This window comes from Strix aluco, chromosome 2 (assembly GCF_031877795.1).
Source record: "Strix aluco isolate bStrAlu1 chromosome 2, bStrAlu1.hap1, whole genome shotgun sequence".
Lineage (NCBI taxonomy): Eukaryota > Metazoa > Chordata > Aves > Strigiformes > Strigidae > Strix > Strix aluco.
In genome coordinates this window covers 643,775-663,021 of record NC_133932.1, presented here as the reverse complement: position 1 = coordinate 663,021, position 19,247 = coordinate 643,775, and the positions used below count along the sequence as shown (strand labels likewise).

Genomic DNA, 19,247 nt, shown 5'->3' with positions numbered 1-19,247 from the left:
GTCAGGATAATTCATCCAGACTGCATTCGAAGGCGCCTGCAGGAGAGATGAATGGTTCTCCCGACGACAGCAGTCTGCTTTCCTCTACCGGCTTCTTGAGAGGCGCCCACGTTCCTAACGCGCGTTGTGGTGAAGAGCTGAGCTTATTCATAGTTTGCTGTGAGCGTGGCCCTCGGGACACATGATCCTCAGGACACATGAAATTCAATGCACGTCTGCAGACCTTCCAGCAAATGTCAGGTGTAATGTGTATGTGCAAGTGATCTGGTGCTTCTGTGAAGAGCTTGATCTGTTCTGCAAGTGCAGTAGGTCTGTTGTGTGACAGAGAGGGCTGAAGGAAAGCAAGAGACTCCCTCCTTCAGCAGACAGAAGTTGTCAGCCCATTCAGGAATAATTGATTTAGGAATTGATGTCTGTCTCTTCTGTGTGTTCTCAGATACTCCACTCATGCACCTAGATTAACAGAAGCAAAAGATTCTGTGGCACTTAACTAATTACTTCCAAATGAGTGAAGTAGCTAATGCTCATATATGTGGCTGTGGTGCAAAGAATTGTGCTTTCTCTTTTTCTTGGAGAAATTGCTGAGTATTGCAGATTGCTCCCCTGATATAGGATGAATATATGTGTCTCGGGAGTTGATCACTGGTATTTATACAACTTTGGCAGAAATGATGAAGCACCACTTACAGAGAGGCTCAAGAACTACCCTTTTATAGTACCAATAAAATGAAGTTTCATTGTTCTACAAGTTTCACTGGAAGTGTGATTTTTTAGAAATTTCCAAATAGCTCCTGAATGACAGTGCTGCTCTTGGCAGGCTGTGTACTGCATGCCGGACATACAATGGTAATCTTTAAATTCCTCAGGCATGAAGTGTCTGGCACTTCTGCTATCACCAGCCTAAGTGAAACACACAACAAAATGAGGTCTAAAATGTCCAGTCAGAATGAGCTACTTTTCAAAAGTTGGCTTCATAATAAGATGGTGCTCTAGGTGTGTGGTGCAGCACAACTTTTTTTCCTTTCCATTCCTTTGTAGTATGATTTGACAGCAGGTTGTCTAATACGAGGAGTATTTTTCCTCATGTGTTTTCAAGAAAGTCTACCACAAAAGGGAGATTTGGAATTTGTATTCCCGTTAAATTGTGTGAGACAGATTAGAAATTTTTCTATCTAGTCACTGGAGACAAGACTGATTGTTCCAAGCTACAAGGGGAAATTTCTTAGTAATGTGTCTTTAAAAGAAAAATCTCAATGTCTTTTTAAAACTTACAATATTTTATTTGCATTTTACCATCTAAAGGTGTAAGAGTGTGTTTGGAGTTCTTTTGCTTTTCTCATCAGAAGGGTGTGCCCTGACCATCGTACAAATGCAGTGCCAGTATTGTTTCATGTTTGAGACAGCTGAACAGTAAAGTAGTGGTTTAAAGGTGTGTTTAAATGAATGGGTGGTTTAAATGAATGTTAGGCATGGTCTTTTCTACTTATAACTGGAGAAATTTACAGTTAAAGTACAGCTTGGGTCAAAGAAGAGACCCAAGCTCTCCTTTGGCTTCCAGCAGCATAGGCTTAAGGTGCAAAAGTGTGGGGAAGAATCAGAGATACACAGTCATGTGCATTATTGTTACTCCTGGTTGTAAGAGGTAGCGGTTGTGTGGTTACTGCATTGCAATAACAGGCCCGTTGAAATGAGGAATAGTTAACTACCGAGTGTTGTAGACAGTGCAAGCATTTTTATTTTCCTTAAAATGCACTCGGAACAACGTATCTGCCCGTACAGGTGAAAGCTACTCTGATTTCATGTTCAAAAGGCCACTGTATAATCTGTAAATGAGGAAACAGTCGCTTATCCCTGTCACGGGATAGGAAAGGCACAGAACTGGTTAACTAGCTCATTGTTTTTATTTCAGACATCACCTAAAAGTAACTGCTGCTTATGTCAAAAATTAATTTTATATGTCTGCAGAATGAAGAGTTTTGACATACTGGCCACAAATACCACCATGCATAAAGACCTAGTATATATTTTTTGTTTTCACAGTTGTTAATATAAGAAGTTCCATGTATTTTGTAATGTGTGTGAGTACTGTCTTGTGAAAAGCCAGTTTACTAGCAAAGGAATCTGTATTTTTCTTGACTGTTAAGCATATTGTGACTAATGAGGAATCTGATATTTAAACGTTTACTAACTAATAAACGAAGGCCATACAGGTGTTAAATGATAAATCTTTCACTTACTCTTAGGTTTGTAACAAACCTTTGGAAAGAAACCAGGATTAAAATGTTACACAAAACATGCGGTTTAAGTTACCTCTTTGTAACGTTGGACAATCGACTCTTATGTATTGGAACAACAGTAATTTAGGAAAGTAATCTATCAGCTGTCACTCAAATGAAAATAATATTTGTCATGGGATGGAACAGAGTGTTTTGAAGCAAATTGCTAAAACTGGGTGAAGAAAAACAACAGCTTTACTGATAGAACTTTTGATTTTACTGAAGCAGATATTCCAGTTATCTTTTCCAAAGAAGATGCATCATTTTGATTGAAGACTGCTAGCAAGGACAAAAGCTGCAGTTTGCATCTGTTTGTGGTAACGTATATAACAGCAGCACTTCAGCTTTTAGAACATGCAGCTATCTTTCAGTGTGCTCGGATCATAAAGAGAATAGGTTTTGTTACTAGAAATTAGGTGCTTTTGCAAACAAGTTAATCAGACCTAGTTAAGTACCACAGTTTGTTTTTGCCGTGTCACTTCAGTGTGTTGGACTTACTTTTCCATTCAATCTTGCATGAAATACATTTAAGAATTTTGAAATCCAGTTAAATTCTTAAATATGTTGTATAATTTTTGTCACTAAAGTTTAGCTTACCTTTTCGTGTTTAGTAGAGGACCTATACATCAGTGTGTAATGTGAAATGCTTTCAGACTGACACTTGTAGCTGTCAAAACAAATACCTGTCAAGACAAATGATGTTGATCATTGTGGATTTCTAGAGTGTGAAATCCTGACATAATGTTAAATCTGTCATAATCACTTAATAGGAACTGTATACACAGGCATGAATTTTGAAGGGTAAAATGGACCTACATGGGACCTGTATTTGGAATGGTGTCAAAGACATTTTTTAGCAACATAACTAATGAGATTTTTGTCTTTGCTATTTTTGCTTACATTGCTTTGTTCAAGATCTTGAAAGTCCTGATTGCTTTTAGGATAATGTGTACAGATCTCTTTCAAAAGATCTCTGGACCTTCTAGTGTCAAATCTTGAAAATGATAATACTGTTCCTGGCCTGCTCCTTTCATGGAACTAAATTCAATAAATAGACTTTTCAGCATCCAGTGCGAATAAAAATAAATCAGAGATGTTATGAGGCTTATTTTGTGGGGCTTAAGTTATTTCAGGGGTTAACGTTGCTGGATGTGGCCTTGTGCTCAGGAATACTTTTTCATCTTGATACAGTGATTTATAAAGAGCCAGTGATGGTGAATGTTACTTAAAGAACATTCTTATTTCCAAAACACCACACAAATTCTTATACTTCTTGTACTACATGCTGGAGGAAATGAATGTCTAGCTGTTGATTAAATAGATTTATCAGTTTGCTCTTCATAATTTGATTTTGAGAACACACAATTTGTGCTACTTTTTTCCACTTGTTAAACAAGTCCTCTTCAGTACTGTTAGTTTAAAATTAATCCTCAAATGTTAGGTAGAGCTCTCCAGGTTGGAGTTACAATTTAATTTATTGTAGAAATCCAGAAAAATTGAGCATGTTATCTAAAGAGCTGTAAGAATTAATTACAGCATTAAAATTGTGGTACAGTAGAAAACAATGCACTAGCAGTTTGGTCAGAGCTGGCAGTTATTTTCAGTAGAGTATTTGGTGTCCCATTGTCTTTCCACTTCTGTCCTTTTTCATAGTGTTGTGGATACAGTAGCAGCAGTAAAACTGATGTGCTCTTGTTTTATTGGCAGTTTTCTCCCTCCTTTTCAGAACTGGTTTTCTTCTGTACACAGGTGTTGAGGGGACATGAAACAGCAGGGACACTTTCTGTGCAATTTTTTCAAGTCATTACGGCTGAATTTTTATCTCGTTGAAGTTGTAGCAGCTTTCTGGTCGCCTGTGATGAGAGGCTAAATGTTAGGCAACATTAGTTGACTGGTATTTTCTCACCATTGCTGTTTCACCTGCATGCAGCTTACTTTGGAGTTTTCTTGCAATGTGATTAGTATGGTTAAAAACCCAACAAATCTTACACCACTCCTAAAAACCAGGATGACTGAACCACCAGTGAAGCTTTGATGGTGAACGCATGTAGCTGATTTATTTTTGTTCTTTTGCAGGTGATGGATGTGGACACACCATTCTGGGTCCTGAAAGTGGAACTCTTGCTTCAATAAACTACCCACAAACCTCTCCCAATAGCACAGTTTGTGAATGGGAAATTCGTGTAAAGCCTGGGCAGCGAATTCAGCTCAAATTTGGCGATTTTGATATTGATGACTCAGATTCTTGTCATTCCAGTTACTTAAGAGTTCACAATGGGATCGGCCCCACCAGGACAGAGATAGGTAGGAGCTTTTATTGGTATTTGAAAGTTATTGTCTTGTGTAGAACTTGGATATACTGTTGGTACTTTTGTTACTTTTAAAATTTCTCCTTGTTTACTTGCTCTGAGCCTAGAGTAACTACTTGGCATATGGTATTAGTTAATTTCTTTTTTATAGCCCTAGAAAACTGTAATAATTCAGTTGGATATTGGGCAGGGTAAGACCTTGCCTGGATACATCATACGTACAGTGTGGATTTTGAATCTTACGAGAAGTGATGAAAAGGAAGTGTTTATTATTTACAGGAATCTCAAATAAGGTAAAGAAAGGAATTTTAGTAATTGTGTAATCAGAATTGTGTTTTTCCTGAGCTTCATATCAAGCTGTAGTGGTTTAAGCCCAGCAGGCAACAAAGCAACACAGGGCTGCTTGTCTCTCCTCACCCCTGGTGGGATGGGGGGGAGAAACTATAACAAAAGGCTCGGGGATGGGGACAGGGACAGGGAGGGCTCACCCACCAATTACGGTCACAGGGAAAAGACAGACTCAGTTTGGGAGAAAACCCATCAGTTTAGTGAGAACACCACCACCACTAATTTACCAATCAAAACAGAGTAGGGCAGTGAGAAATACAACCACATCTTAAAAACACCTTCCCCCCACCCCTCCATTCTTCCCAGGCTCAGCTTTGCTCCAGATTTCTCTCCCTCCTCCCCCTGCAGCAGCACAGGGGGACAGGGAATGGGGGTTGTAGTCAGTTCATCACCCATTGTCTCTGCCACTCTCCTCAGGGGGAGGACTCCTCACACTCCTCCCCTGCTCCAGCATGGGTCCCTCCCACAGGAGACAGTCCTCCATGAACTTCTCCCACATGGGTCCTTCCTACGGGCTGCAGCTCTTCCCAAACTGCCCCAGCGTGGGTCCCTCCCACGGGTTGCTGTCCTCCTGGCAACAGAGTGCCCCAGCGTGGGCTGCCCTCCGAGTCCCGGCCTTATTCAGGTGCAGCCCCTGCTCTGGTGCGGGGTCCTCCATGGGCTGCACGTGGGCATCTGCTGCACCGGTGACCTCCGTGGGCTCCACCGTCACTGATGGGCGTGGCCTTGGCCAGCGCGTGTCTGACTTGAAGCTGGAGGGGCTTCTAGAAGCTTCTCACAGTGGCCGCCCCTGTAGCCCCTCCCCTGCTACCAAAATCCCGATACCCAAGCAAACCCTGCAAAACTTTGAGGAGTGCTGCAGGTACCTCACCACAGTAGAAAAATAGCCACCAGGGACCAGTTTTAAGTAAATCCATTACTGATAGTGCTGCTAGAAAGCACAGCTAAGGAAGGATTCTGCTGTATGCTATATAGGTCTTCAGTACAGGGAGGGAGTACAGGTGCAACTGTAACTTTATAGAAATAGAAGTGGTAAAGAAAACAGTAGTCTGATTGTCTCGTTCTCTGCTGACCTGCTCATTTCAAGTATGCTTGCCATTATTGCCCAGCAGATGAACTCTCTGGAATGCCAGAGTATTCTTAACATAATTATTCTTAAGTAATTGCATTTTGTTTACTGTTATTAAAGCATATGTAAATATCTGTCTTCTTGACACAATTCCTATATCCTAAAAATGTACTGAAAAAATGATAAGTAATAATGATAGTAGAACATCCTACATCTTGTGCATACAACTAGATGCTAAATGCAACAGAGATCCTATAATAATCTTTGATTCTTCAGAATCTCAAAGGAAACTCCACTGTAATGTTTTTTTTTTTTTCCTCAGACATTTCCTAGTAGCTTGCAAAGTTCTTGTAAGCAGTGGAGAAGGAATCACAAAACTATGAGGGTCTTCATTAAAAAAAAAAAGTAGTATTTATATCTTATCTGAAATGCCTTTCTTTTTATACAGAATTACTCTGATTTGAGCTGTTAATCTTGGTGGTAATAAAGGATGTCAGGCTTCAAAAGTTGTGTAGTTCAAATATCCCCCATCTTCTGATAATATCCATAGTTTATTTTTTGCCCTCTTTAAGAGGACAAATTGAATTTCATGACTATAAGGCAGGGTTTTTTCCAAGTAGCAGTGTGACATTATCATCTACGTCAAGGTATATGTAGGGTTTTAAGACCCTTGTGTTTCTTTGCATAGAACTCGAATTGTCATTCTTCCTTCACTAAAATTAGTGTTATTGTGCAGATTAGTTTTATTTTCTTTCCTAAAGCTTTAATCTGGGGATAGAGAGAAAGTGATTTAGTTCATGGGGATTGTTTTTGTGCAGCTCAAATGCCAATCCCACTAAATTGAGTCTTTTTGTAAAGAGGCTAGTGGAATGTTAGCTTTGTTAACCCTCTTTTTCAAGGTTGCCTAGGTAAGTGTGTGTGAAAATAAGTATGTGCTTGGAGCCGTTGAGCCAGACCTGGTCTAAAATAGGAAATGCTGAAGTCCTTAAATGCCAAGGAACGTCCAGTTCTGATAAGTCTATTACTCACTTTTACAAGTGACTTAATGGATTCAAGTAAATTTTCTACTTCATTTGTTTCTCTTGACTTTCAGTTGTTCCCAGCAGGTGTAGTAGCACAGTATGTTGAGCAAATGTGTGTGTTGTTCTGCTCTTAATAAATTAAATCACAGAACAAACAGTGATACTAACAGTGGCAGGTACAGATGATGCAGATTCTTGAATGTTCATGTTTGAAGCGACTAACACTGGAGAGATTAAACAGTGACTTTAATTTGTTTGGAAGAAATCTGGATTTGTTAGTTTTTCAATTCAAGACTACTGACATGGTCTAACATTAAAATACTTGTATTACATAAAATCTGAAATTCAGTGATGCCTACTTTAACACAAAATGACTTAAGTTTGCTGATTAGATTAAAAAATGAATTGTTAGTGGGTTAGTTCATTGATAAACAGAGAAGGTTGCTAATGAAGCTTTTAAGGACTAGTTCTCATTGCCCTTTGGATATCTATCAAGAAATCAAAAGAAGATTCAACTCCTTGGTGTTAAGTTTGTCTTTAGTTTAAATAAGATCTGGAGTTGTTTTTTATCAGATTTCATCACAGTCCAATCAATGTGCATCTACAGTCAGATGTACTTATTTAGTACATGTAATGTAAGCCCAGATCTGTAGGAGCAGAGGATGTAGCTACTGTGGGAATTCCCTCTCCTGCTGCAATGTTGCTGTACAAAAAAGCACTTGGGGTCCTTCAGACAAAACAGTAACATTACATCTTCTGCACGTACTATTGACAGAGGCGTCATGGCAGTCATGTTTGGTCCACTTCTAGTGCCTGCTTTTTAAAAAGATTGCTAAAAATCTGGTGAGAGACCAGGGAAGGGTTAGGAAAATGATTTATAGTCTCAGAAGTATCATAAGGTGTGTCAGTCTAGAGTTTGTCCAAGGCTCTGTCTCTATGGTGCAAGCAGCACAGGAGAGTTTATCCAAGCTAGATTTAAATGTCTTGCCCTGTGTGTTGCCCAAAGAAGAGGATAAATGGTGTCTTGAGGACAGTCTGACCTACTCTGAGAGGAGTCTCATGCTGGTCAATTGTGTAACAAGGTCCGGTGGCTGAAAACCAAACTTAAAAGAAAGGAGAAGTGGTAGTTAGAAAAATGATGCAGTTCATCATAATGAATGCAATTTATAATTGAAACGTGACTTAGAGCAAAACACAGGGTCATTGTGGAGCCTTGGTAAAAGGGAACTTCTTTGTAACTCTTGCTGATAACCAGTTTACTGAGATAAGGTTATATTTATATAGTATTATAAATTTTGTTAAAGTATTGTAAAATCTACTGTCATTTTCATTAGAAAATATCCTTGTTTTGTTCAAAAAATATCTGAATAAGCAACATTTAGAAAGCTCTGAATGATGATAGGAATTTGTATTTCTAATTTTTTAAAAAATTATTAGTATTTGAGAGTGCAGTTCACTTTTTAAAGGAATTTAACATACACATTATATTTGTTTGTGTTACATGTTTTGTATTATATTTGTTAAGAACTATTCCTTTAGGGCAGTATTGTTCTACTCCCTCTGCTCTAGTAGTGTAATTTGCCTTTAGTTGAGAAGGGAGTCTGGCTTCTCTTTTTGCTATTTCACAATATGATAACGTACTTCTTATCAAGAAAGCAAATAAATGAATAGTAAACTGAAGCATGCAGCGTCACTTGCTGCTGGTGATTATCCACTTTGATTATCTGTTGCAGAATCTTAAATAGGCTTGTAGATAGAATATTGAATGATCAAGGGAGTCTATAGAACAATCAGATTTTTTTTTTTCTTAACAGGTTAATAAACTGATCAGTAATGTATTAAAGTTTCTAGTTACTAGGACTGGAGAATTCCATATTGACTTGGGTCTGTTTAACAGCCATTCACCCAGGTGAAGTCATTTGGTAGTAATTCTAGGACTTCGTGGGCAGATACTGTCAATATCTGCAGACTCCAGCATCTCAGTTTAAAAATGTATGATTCTTGGTCATTTTGGATGGCGAGAGAAGTATCCAGATGCAGAAGCTCTGTTAGGTTTTGTAGGTGCAGCAAAACAGAAGGTGACCGAACTGGCAGCTTATATTAATGGTACTCGCACATGCTTGGATGTTAATGCTGAGGTGCAGTGAATCATGCCTGCTGTTGTCCAAAATTAAGAAAATTAGTTGACAGAAACCATGAAAAAGTCGTCAAGGAAGAAGTGCCCCAACAGCTGAGGGAAGAGAAGGGCTTTTTTCTCATTTGCTTCTGTAGATGATTCTCATTGCCCTAACTTGATCCTTTCCCTTGACAGATTTCTCATGGTCTTTGAAGAATTGTGAGGGTTATGCGTGGCTAGAGGTGACTGGGATAAGGTCACATTTATTTGCAAGTGTTAAGGCTATGAGAGACTCACCTGTTGACAGTGACAAAATAAATGTGGTACCCAAGTTCTGGTGTTTGCTTTAAAAGGACACTGACTACATTATTTAGTGTCATGCACGTATTTGGTTTTGAATATACATCAGAAGTAATGTGAGCTTACACTGCAAATGAGGTAAGATGCTTACTACCTGTGCTGGTTTTGGTCCATGTCTGTTCTCCCCCTTCTCTCCACAGGAAAATACTGTGGGTTTGGCTTTCAAATGGATGGTTTAATTACTTCAAAAAGCAATGAAGTCACAGTACAGTTCATGAGTGGAACACACACTTCTGGACGTGGATTTCTCGCAGCTTATTCAACCACTGACAAATCAGGTATTTATAATTATTTGGTGATTTTTCTGTGCTGGTAAAATTAGAGCTGTCTCGTAAAAACACAGAACTAATTTATTTATTCCCATGGTCTCACAAATTAACTTCTAAAGATGAAGTCTTTTAATACAGTCTTCTTGATACTTCTGCATAGGAAACTGGGCTGTCAGTTACTGTAAGTTACTGTAGTTTTAAAGAAATGGTATCAAAGCTTACCAGAGGAAGAATCACAGTTATCTGTTACGAATGAAAGAACTGCTTCAGATAAAGGACAAAATGCGTTTTTTTCAGGTCATAGTCAAGGTGGCACATAACTAACAAGTTTTCGTATTGAACTGTGTATATTATAGTATGACAGTTTTATTTCAGTAACAGTATCCTGTACTCACTCAGCTCTTTAATTATGTAATCTGCTGAATACTTTTTAGTCTTTTTGCCATTTCTTGGTTTTTTCCATGTTTTTGGTGATTCTAGCCTCTAAAAGAGGTTGCTGTATTTGTTTTGCATCTCCTTCCACTCATCGTAGAGTGAGTGACATACATGGTTGAAGGATTGTCAGCAACTGCTTCTCAAAGCAAAAGGCTTGAGAAAACCCTTTCTAGAAGTAATTCTAAAAAGCACAGATAAAGAGTTTTAATCTTTAATTTTTATTTTGTGGATTTTGTGATGCTTTTCTCTCTGTATTTTGGACTGTATGTGCTGATACACAGCAGACACATGAAATTTGAGTTATCAGTTGTGGATGCCAGTGACATGGCACTCTGATGTTTGTTTCCTGCACTGCCTGGTTTCAGTACTGCAGGACTGTTAAATGCTGAAAACGCAGGCCTGTTCAGCTAGCTTATTAATTTAATTTTGAGAAAAGAGTGTATGTTTGTGTCTGAATCATATTAGCTTCTCTGAAGTACAGCTATAAATTAAAACTAAGCTGCACAGAAAATGAATTTTTGTGTTTCTCTTCTTGTCTGTGTCACATTCTCAGCAGATTTCCCAGTTACTCAGACAAATTATCAAGGTTCTACTGTAATACAAAATCTGTTGCAAGAAAATTTAGTAAAAATGTGGGTTTTTTCATTCTGAGACTTTTGGTTAAGCCACAGAGGCTCAAATGTGTATTTTTGTGCACTTTGAAAAGCGTACTCAAACTTGTTGTCTTTATCATCCTCTTGACCTAACATTTTTTCTTTCCAGACCTAATTACCTGTTTAGACAATGCAAGTCACTTTTCCGAACCAGAATTCAAGTAAGACTGATTTACCTGTTTTCCCCCAATCTCTTTAATGAAGTCATTTTAGTGTTTCTGCTTCACTCTGTTACTTACACCTGATGCAGCTTGAAAATTGGTTGTCCAGAGAACTCCAGAAACAGACTAATTAGGGTTAGAGCTGACCAGTTTTGACGTTTGCACTACTCCTCCTTCTCTCTCTCCCATTTTTGTTTTACATGCAGTATACAGTAGAACCTCGTTAATTTGCACTAACACGTAGGAGGTAATACCTCATTGCCATAGAATATTGCTTTTATAAACACATATTGCAGCAGATACACACCTTAAATACTGAAATTCGTATTACAGTTACCTGAGGAGCACTAAACTATGAAATGTGTTAAAGGTTACAAACCCATTTCACAGTTTGGTGTGAATTAATGAGGTTCTGTGGAGATGTTAAATGCTGTACCTTCTGATGGGGAAAACGTGTGTCATCCCCCTGTTTTCTCCTTCTCCATTTCCCTCTAAAGCAAGGACAGTGTTTAAAGCTGCAGACCACTGTGAAGTAGATAAACTTACTTTTTGGAGAACTTCAGCCCTGGCATCATGGAATGTTTCAAAGTGCAACTTTTGCATTTCTCTTCATTTTCCCAAGTTCCAAAGCAGGGCTCTAACTGTAGGTTCTGGCCTTACTCAACATGTGCTGAAGTCTCTGAATCCAGCTATTTTTGTGGTACCTGCAGCGTTGCTTCAGCTGTTGTTGAACTGCAGTGAAAATGTTAATAGTTGACTCCAGTTCACTACTGAATCTTGAAGAATTAAGAGACTTTGTATGTGCAGTATGAAGTGGCACTAGAAGGTGAACACAGGTTTGAATCAGAGGTACAGATGTCTTGCCTCTTGCTTTTCAGGAGCTAGTGGTATTGTCCGAATTTGGCCAGTTTTTTATGATCTCCTGCTGTTGCCAGGAGCTATTATAAAATAGCTTTACTTTTCAGATGTATTATTTAAAGATGCAAAACAAAGAGATACACAGGTCTCTAGCTTATAAAATTAATTAATATTGGTACTTATATGACTTTCAATTTACAGAAGCCATGCAGTATTTATAATATAAAATGCTGGCCTTGTTAATTTATTATGTTGAGACTGGAACTGTACTTTCAGCTGAGACTTTTTTTTAAAAACTTTTTCAAATGTCTGTTCTCCTGCTGTGTACGTCTCTTCCTGAATATTTTTTTGTCTGATTTGCTATGTCTTCTATTATCCACATATCCTTAAATAGTGACATATGAATGATAACAGTGTATTGTAAATCAAAAACATAGTGACTATGTATAAGATTGTAAGAGTTGTAGTTTCATGCATATCTTGACTTGATATTTTGTTTTCTTCCAGTAAGTATTGTCCAGCTGGATGTGTGATTCCTTTTGCTGATATTTCAGGCACTATTCCCCATGGATACAGAGACGTAAGTAAAAATACCTGGGCTCACCTGAATTTTGGTACAACACGCTATGTATAATTACAAGTGAATTATAGTTGTTCACATTAGTTCTGGTGCCTGGGTTCTGGAATTTATATCTCCTAAAGTGAATAGCCTGGTACTCATTTTTTTGCACAGCTGCGGAACGGCTGCTGCTTCAGATGTTGCCATCTCCAAGAAATGAAGTAGTGTAGGAGACTCACACATTTTTGTGAGGCCTGCTGAGATGGGTGGATCAATCAAAATAGTGTTTTCTACTTCCTGTTTTGTTTTTGTTGGCTTTCTCAGGTTGGGAAATTAGATTTATAAAGAAAGAAGCAGTTCTTTTAAAGATGTCCTCTTGTTTTTTACACTGTAATGCCTCTCTAAACAGAGGGTTATCTTAATTTTTTATTACAACATGGGAGATGAAATACTATTTATGCTCAGCAGCTATAAAACCATTTGCAAAACAGAGTTAATACTGTAACATTAATAGTTCTATAAACTGGAAGTGAAAATCTTTAATAATGTACTATTTGGAATACTACCAAAGCCTATACACTGTTTCTGTAAGCTTTTGCAACCGAATACCTGCCATAGAACTGGAGAGTGTTTGCTTTGTTTTTAAGTGATTATAATTTTGTTAGCAATCTAGTAAAAAATTACATGAAATCTCTTTATCTTAAAATACTCTTTTAATAAGGCATTAGATCTAGCACAGAGGAAAGACAATTTTAAAATGTTGTTTAAAAGATTTTAATATTAAATATGAGCCTAAAACATGCCTCTGATTTTCTTTTCTCAAATATCTGTAAATCCTAGGCTATCTGCTTAAATAACTACCCATATGTAAAAATGTCTTCACAACGTAACTGTGTTACATGTGCTGGTCCACAGCGAGTCCTCTCTAAATGGCCGTGAGGTAATTTTTGTATCTAGTAAGAAGATGAAGTTGATTCTCTGCCTACATATTTGCAGCATCTGTAAGAGTTCTAGTTGTTGGGAGGTTTTTTTGCCGGAATCTGGAAAAACTGTTTTCTGTGGAGGAAAAAGGAAACTTTAGGAAATAAATGCCCTTTTATTTTTGTGTACTTTATTGCTCTGAATAAAAAGGCAGAGAATTTCGCAGAAATCAAGCTGTGTGGAAAGAAATCAAATTGTCTGGCACTTTAGGCAAAGTTTCAGGTAGAGATTTCTCATGCATCTCTTTCAGATGATCAGCAGCTGCTTGCTGCTTTAAAAAATACCCTAAATCTTGATTCTTTTGTGTGTGACCCTCATATCCACAGTCCTTGAGGATTTGGAGTGTTTGTTGCCGACATCTTCTGGTGAGCAGGGAGGAGAGAGCTGTGTCTGCTGCAGAATCCCACGCTCTTACTTTCAAGGGAAAGTAGGAAAGGGGAGCTGCGTGCATGAGTGAGACATAATTACATTTATTTAGAAAGCTTTTGGGATATTCAGGGTGTGGGGACTAGAGCTAGAGTTTTTATGTGTGAATATACTGAGGAGAATTACGTTTAGTAAAGTCTTGAGCAGGTTTTTTGGCCACTGAGCTTGAGATACAGGGACATCCTGGCCTGCTGCACCATGCAGTTATTTCTAAAGAAGCCACAATGGAGAAGGTTGTTCTGTTTTTAAAGTAACGTGAGAAAGAAAATCATCCATGAAGCCTTCCTCCTCTGGAAAGGAAAACCCACGGGTTCCTTCTTAAAGAATTGCGGTGAGGCTCCGTAGCACCCGTGGACTGGTTGGCAGAGCAGCGCAGCAGATGTGTTTAGTAGCAACAGCTTGCAGTGGACTTTGTTTGGGGGAGCAACTGTTATTTAAAAATCTGCAGTGATCTGTTGTTTATTGACATGGGCAAGTCCACACTAGGTTACCACACTAGTAATAACAAACTAAATGCAGTTTTTGGAAGGTATACTGGGAGATACCCAGGTGGCCCTTCACAGACAACTCAGGCCCACTTGATTTTCTAAAATCCAGGTTGATCCCAGCCTCACTGGATGGGAGCAAGGAGCTGCAGAATTGCAACACGCCTGTGCATGCCCCAGTGCTGCCCGTTGCCTGTGAATAGCTCTGCCTTTGCCTGGTGCACTGTGCGTGGCCAGTAATCCTCCAGAAACCCGGCTGCACGGGGTGGGTGGGTGCAACGCCACTGCCGCTAAGCTGTTTCTGAAACTGGACTGTCTGTTCCTGAGCACTCGGATGTTTCTTGGTCAGGCCCCTTTGGCCTGCAAGGAGTTGCTTCCCAGCTGGAGAAGATCTCCTGGGCTGGTTTTGGTCCAGGAGACAGAGGCGTCTTGCTCTGCTCTCTCTCGGCTGTGCCCGAAGGACTTGGTGTAGTCAGTCAGCCCTGCTGGCTGTGGCACAGCTCGCCTGCCAGCCAGGGAGCTGGAGGTGGCACTGTGGTGTTTGTTAGTGGGTCCAGGCTAACAGTCATCGGGGGGAGAAGGAAAGAACAGCACGTCCTGCAAACACTTGCTGTGTGACTGATCTCCATTGGCCTGGGTAATGGGCTTCTTCAGAATGAATTGTATTCACGTATTGCTTGGGTTTGTAGGGATCAGAGTGGGTTTATATCGATCAGTTTTTAACCATGAGTTAAAAAATACAACCCATTGGTTAAAAGCTACAAAATCTGCAGTGTGTCACTCCTTAATTGTGAGAAAATGAATAAATGAACTATCAGTGTGCTTTCTATTAAAAGGTTTCCTATGTATTTATGTATTCAACTTCTGTTGTCTAACATAACAGATTCATTGTGTGCTGAAAGCCTGACTGTCTGGCTGTTTCAGACTGATCCACCTTGCTGTTTATTTAAGCTTATTTAATGACAAGAGTTACATTCCCAATACGTCTGGGCGAGGACACAGTGAAATGTAGGACCTTCTGTTTGTGTTTTTATAAATTCCATAATAAACCAGAGATGAATGGGTTTCTGAATAACAGAGATAACAGTTATATAAGGACAGTATCTTAAAGTAATAACAAAGATTATAACTGGACAGTGTAGCATTTACAATAAATGGCAGAGTATTGAGTTTATTTACAATGTAGTATTAAATTTATCCTTTTGCCCCCTCTTCAAGTCCTCGTCGCTTTGTATGGCTGGTGTTCACGCAGGCGTTGTGTCAAATACTCTGGGTGGCCAAATTAATGTGGTAATCAGCAAGGGCATCCCACGCTATGAAGGCTCCCTGGCTAACAATGTCACCTCAAAAGTGTAAGTGTACTTCCGATGTTCTCCTTATTTTTAGCACCTTAGTTGGTAGTGTCTCATCGTGGGATTAATTTCAGCTAGTGGAGCTACATGTTCCACGGACAGGTTCCCTTCTGTAAGGTTCTCACAACGCTCTTTTGCTATGGTGTGATTGATTTACCAGATATTTTTCACCTCTAGACCATAAAGATTAATTTCCAAAGTGCGTGGCATGACCACAATGGTCTGTGGAAAAATAATAATTCAATGGCAACTTTTTAGTTGCAGGGAAAAGAGTGTAACCTGTCATTTAATCTCAGAAGTCCTGGGAATGAAAGCTATCAGAGGAGATCGGTCCTTGTTAGTACAATTGGCTTAATTTAAAAGGGAAGCATTTGAATGAAGGCTTGCGCTTTGCTGAGCAGATGTTGGTTTGAAAGCCTGTAACTCAGCATTTCTGGGTTAGATTTCAGTTGAAAAGGTGTTTGTACTGGGAGTGCTGCAACTTGGTGACAGGAAGCGTTACTTTAATGGTGAAGTGCTTGAGCAGGCCATGTGCAGAGGTTTCGGTGGCAAGCGCTCAGACAAGAAGAATAAATTGAAGACAGTTTGTTTCAATTTTCCTCATCGACTACTGCAAAAAACATCCTCTTTTGTTCTCTGCAGGGAACAGTTATCTGCAAGTCTCTTCACATTTAAGACGAGCGGTAAGCATTATCACATGTATTACATGTTGATACTTCCATACAGGTTTTGTAAGTAGAAATAAGTGTGCAGGTATTTTATTTCTTAATTGTTGTTCTAGTTAGCGAGACTTTTTTACTGCATTACTCGGTAATGTATATCTTTTAAACTGTTCTACTATCTCATTTTGATGTTTAATCATCGCTATATTTATAGATACAGCGATGTGTAAAGTAAGCCTTGCTTATCTGCAGAAAGAGATTATGTTGCTCTTTTATGGTCTGGTTTAAAGTGACTCGACTCCCATACTTTTAACACACACTAAAGCAGAGCTGGGCACTTGAGTTGCTCTTTATTTGTAACAACTGTCCATTCTAGGTTTTTTCCAGGTTTGCTCCTCACACTTCCCTTGTTGCCTGCTAAGAAAGCTAGCAGAAATCCCCAAATGATTCCTCAACTTCTCCACCCCCTTTTACCTTTTAACCTTTTTCTCCTGCCGTATTCTTGCAGCTGAATGCTGTGTAATAAATTACTAGTCTCTCTTGCTCTGGAAGGGCGGCTCTTGGGCCTCGCTCTGTGTAAGTTGTGTTCCTTTCAGGCTGCCGTGTTTCGTTGCATAAATGTGTACAAGTGTTGCCTCTGTTCAGAGCTTTACTGCTTTGCACGGTTTTACTTATCTACTGTTTTTCAAATAAATTAAGCTGTAGTTTTCTACACAGAAGCTAGCTTTTCTGTAAGTCACTTTAAATGCCATCTTTGAATGGTTCTTGGAAGTATTGTGAAGACAGTGGCCTTTCCTTAGTCTCTTTAACTGTTTTAATAGCAATATTAAAAAAAAACAACCAAAAGCATTAACGTCTGTTTTCTGTAAGGATAAAGTTAAAAACAAAAAAGAAGGGGGGGGGGGAATCATACACATACTCCACATACTCCTCAAAAGTAAACAAATGCTTTTCCTATTAAATAAATAAAAGTGATGCTGAATGGGGATATAAAGGCAGGAAGCTGATGGGCAGGAGTGTTTCGAGACAGAAATGTATACAACAAGCAAAAATTAGAAAATATAATTCACATAATATTCAAATAATTTCTCTCCCAGACCTCTGCAAGAGCTGGAAGAAGGAATTGCATGTCTGGTGACCTTATGCATGGAGAATATTAAACACAGTGATCAAGGCAGGGTTTGTTGGGGTTTTTTGTCTTTCCAAATGGGATCCGATAGTGTATATGAAAGTAATTAAATGGCCTAGAATTATGAAAAGAGAGGACAAAATGCTGATCCAGACCATCTGGATTTCAGTGGCACATTTGAGATAGTACTGAGTAAGCTGGAGATGAGATGCAGCTCTAGATTAAAGTGTATGTAGTTGGGTGGCCTAGGAGCTAGCAGAAGGAAAAAGAGGACTCTGTGGTATGGTCAAATGAGGTTCATCGGACTCTGGTGTAGTTACTGGTGTGGTTCTTCTGTAATGGTTGGTTTCATGACTTGGTACAAAATAGAGGAGTGTGTTGTTAATGCTAGAGGCGTGGTCAGTGCAGAGGAAGATGAAACTATTTGTACAGGAAGACCTGGCTGGCTTTGAGACTTGAGTAATAGAAATTAATCGAAAAATCATGGAGCAGAAAGGTCCAGTACGTAGAGACTGAGGCATTTCTGCTTCAAACTGGCAGCCTGTTAGACAGCAACGACAGATGGACAGGATTGGGTTAGTGAAGTGCTAATGTGATCCTGTGCTGTAGCGGCCGAAGTCCGTCCAGCAGACAATGAACTATTAATGCCATCGCACAGGACATTGGCAAGGCCTTGTCTGGGGACCCCGAGGGGTGAGCGCTCGACCAGGGTGCAGGGGACCTGCAGGGAGAGGGGGAGCTCACAGCAAAAGGGAACCCCCCGCTGGGTGGCTCGGGCTGGCTGGCGGCAGGCAGAGACTGCTCTCTGCCGGTGTGTCTGGGCAGGACCCCTGGGAGAGGGGACAGCTCTGGGCACTACAGAACCAGATCTTCGCACAGAGCAAATGGGGACCAACCCGCCACAAGGAAATATAGCCAGGATCTAGGAGATGTTTTTTAGCCATCAGCAGAATGTGACATGGGAAGAAACTTTTAGTAAGAATGATGACAAAGCAGCATGCCTAATTTCAAGGATATGTTTGAGTTTAAGACCAGGATTAGACATGGCTTTGTACATGCTTTGGTGTATTGTTTGAATTAACATTGTGATACTGAGGTGGGTTTAAAAACCAAGAAGTTATACAGACACAAAAAAGGAACGAATGATCAGGTAGTCTGCTTCACATTCCTGCACCAACCATACACGCTCTTATACCATGAGAGCTCCCCCAAAGCTGCTCGTCCAGCACTCTGTGTGGGTGGTGATTGAGGGAATACCCACGTTACACGTGAGCAGGCATAATCATGGGATACTCGTGACCACAAATTTGGTTCCAGCATCACTGCTAGAAAGCAGAAGACAGTGTGTTTTGTTGGTAGTGTTACAGAATAAATTTAGATGGCAGTTTAATATTTGCATGTCAAGTCTTAAGCTTCAAGCAAGTAAGATGATTGCGTAACTTCAATTTTCATTTTGAATCCCCACCTTTTCTGTTACTCAGGTTGCTATGGGACACTGGGGATGGAGTCTGGGGTAATCCCTGACTCGCAGATCACGGCATCGTCAATTCTTGAGTGGTCTAACCAAACAGGGCAAGTGAACATTTGGAAACCTGCAAATGCCAGACTGAAAAGGGTTGGTCCTCCTTGGGCTGCTTTTATCAGTGATGAACATCAGTGGTTGCAAATTGACTTGAATAAAGAAAAGAAAATAACAGGTAAGTGAATGTGATGTGGCTTTTAAGCAGTATTCAGAAAGTTTGGTTACTGACATCCGTTTCCTCCAGTGCTTGGTCTT

General features: G+C 39.6%; 1 protein-coding gene across 2 annotated transcripts in view; it reads left to right on the top strand.

Annotated features, from left to right (window-relative positions):
- Positions 1-19,247, top strand: part of DCBLD2 (discoidin, CUB and LCCL domain containing 2) — a 54,379-nt gene that overhangs the window by 24,583 nt on the left and 10,549 nt on the right. For both annotated transcript variants that reach the window (XM_074807311.1, XM_074807304.1), the window contains exons 2-8: positions 4,353-4,580; positions 9,641-9,778; positions 10,967-11,018; positions 12,384-12,456; positions 15,546-15,679; positions 16,322-16,362; positions 18,952-19,167. In XM_074807311.1, coding sequence (XP_074663412.1) covers positions 9,667-9,778; positions 10,967-11,018; positions 12,384-12,456; positions 15,546-15,679; positions 16,322-16,362; positions 18,952-19,167 — 628 coding nt within the window. In that variant the 5' untranslated portion in view covers positions 4,353-4,580; positions 9,641-9,666. The remainder of the gene's footprint in view (positions 1-4,352; positions 4,581-9,640; positions 9,779-10,966; positions 11,019-12,383; positions 12,457-15,545; positions 15,680-16,321; positions 16,363-18,951; positions 19,168-19,247) is intronic.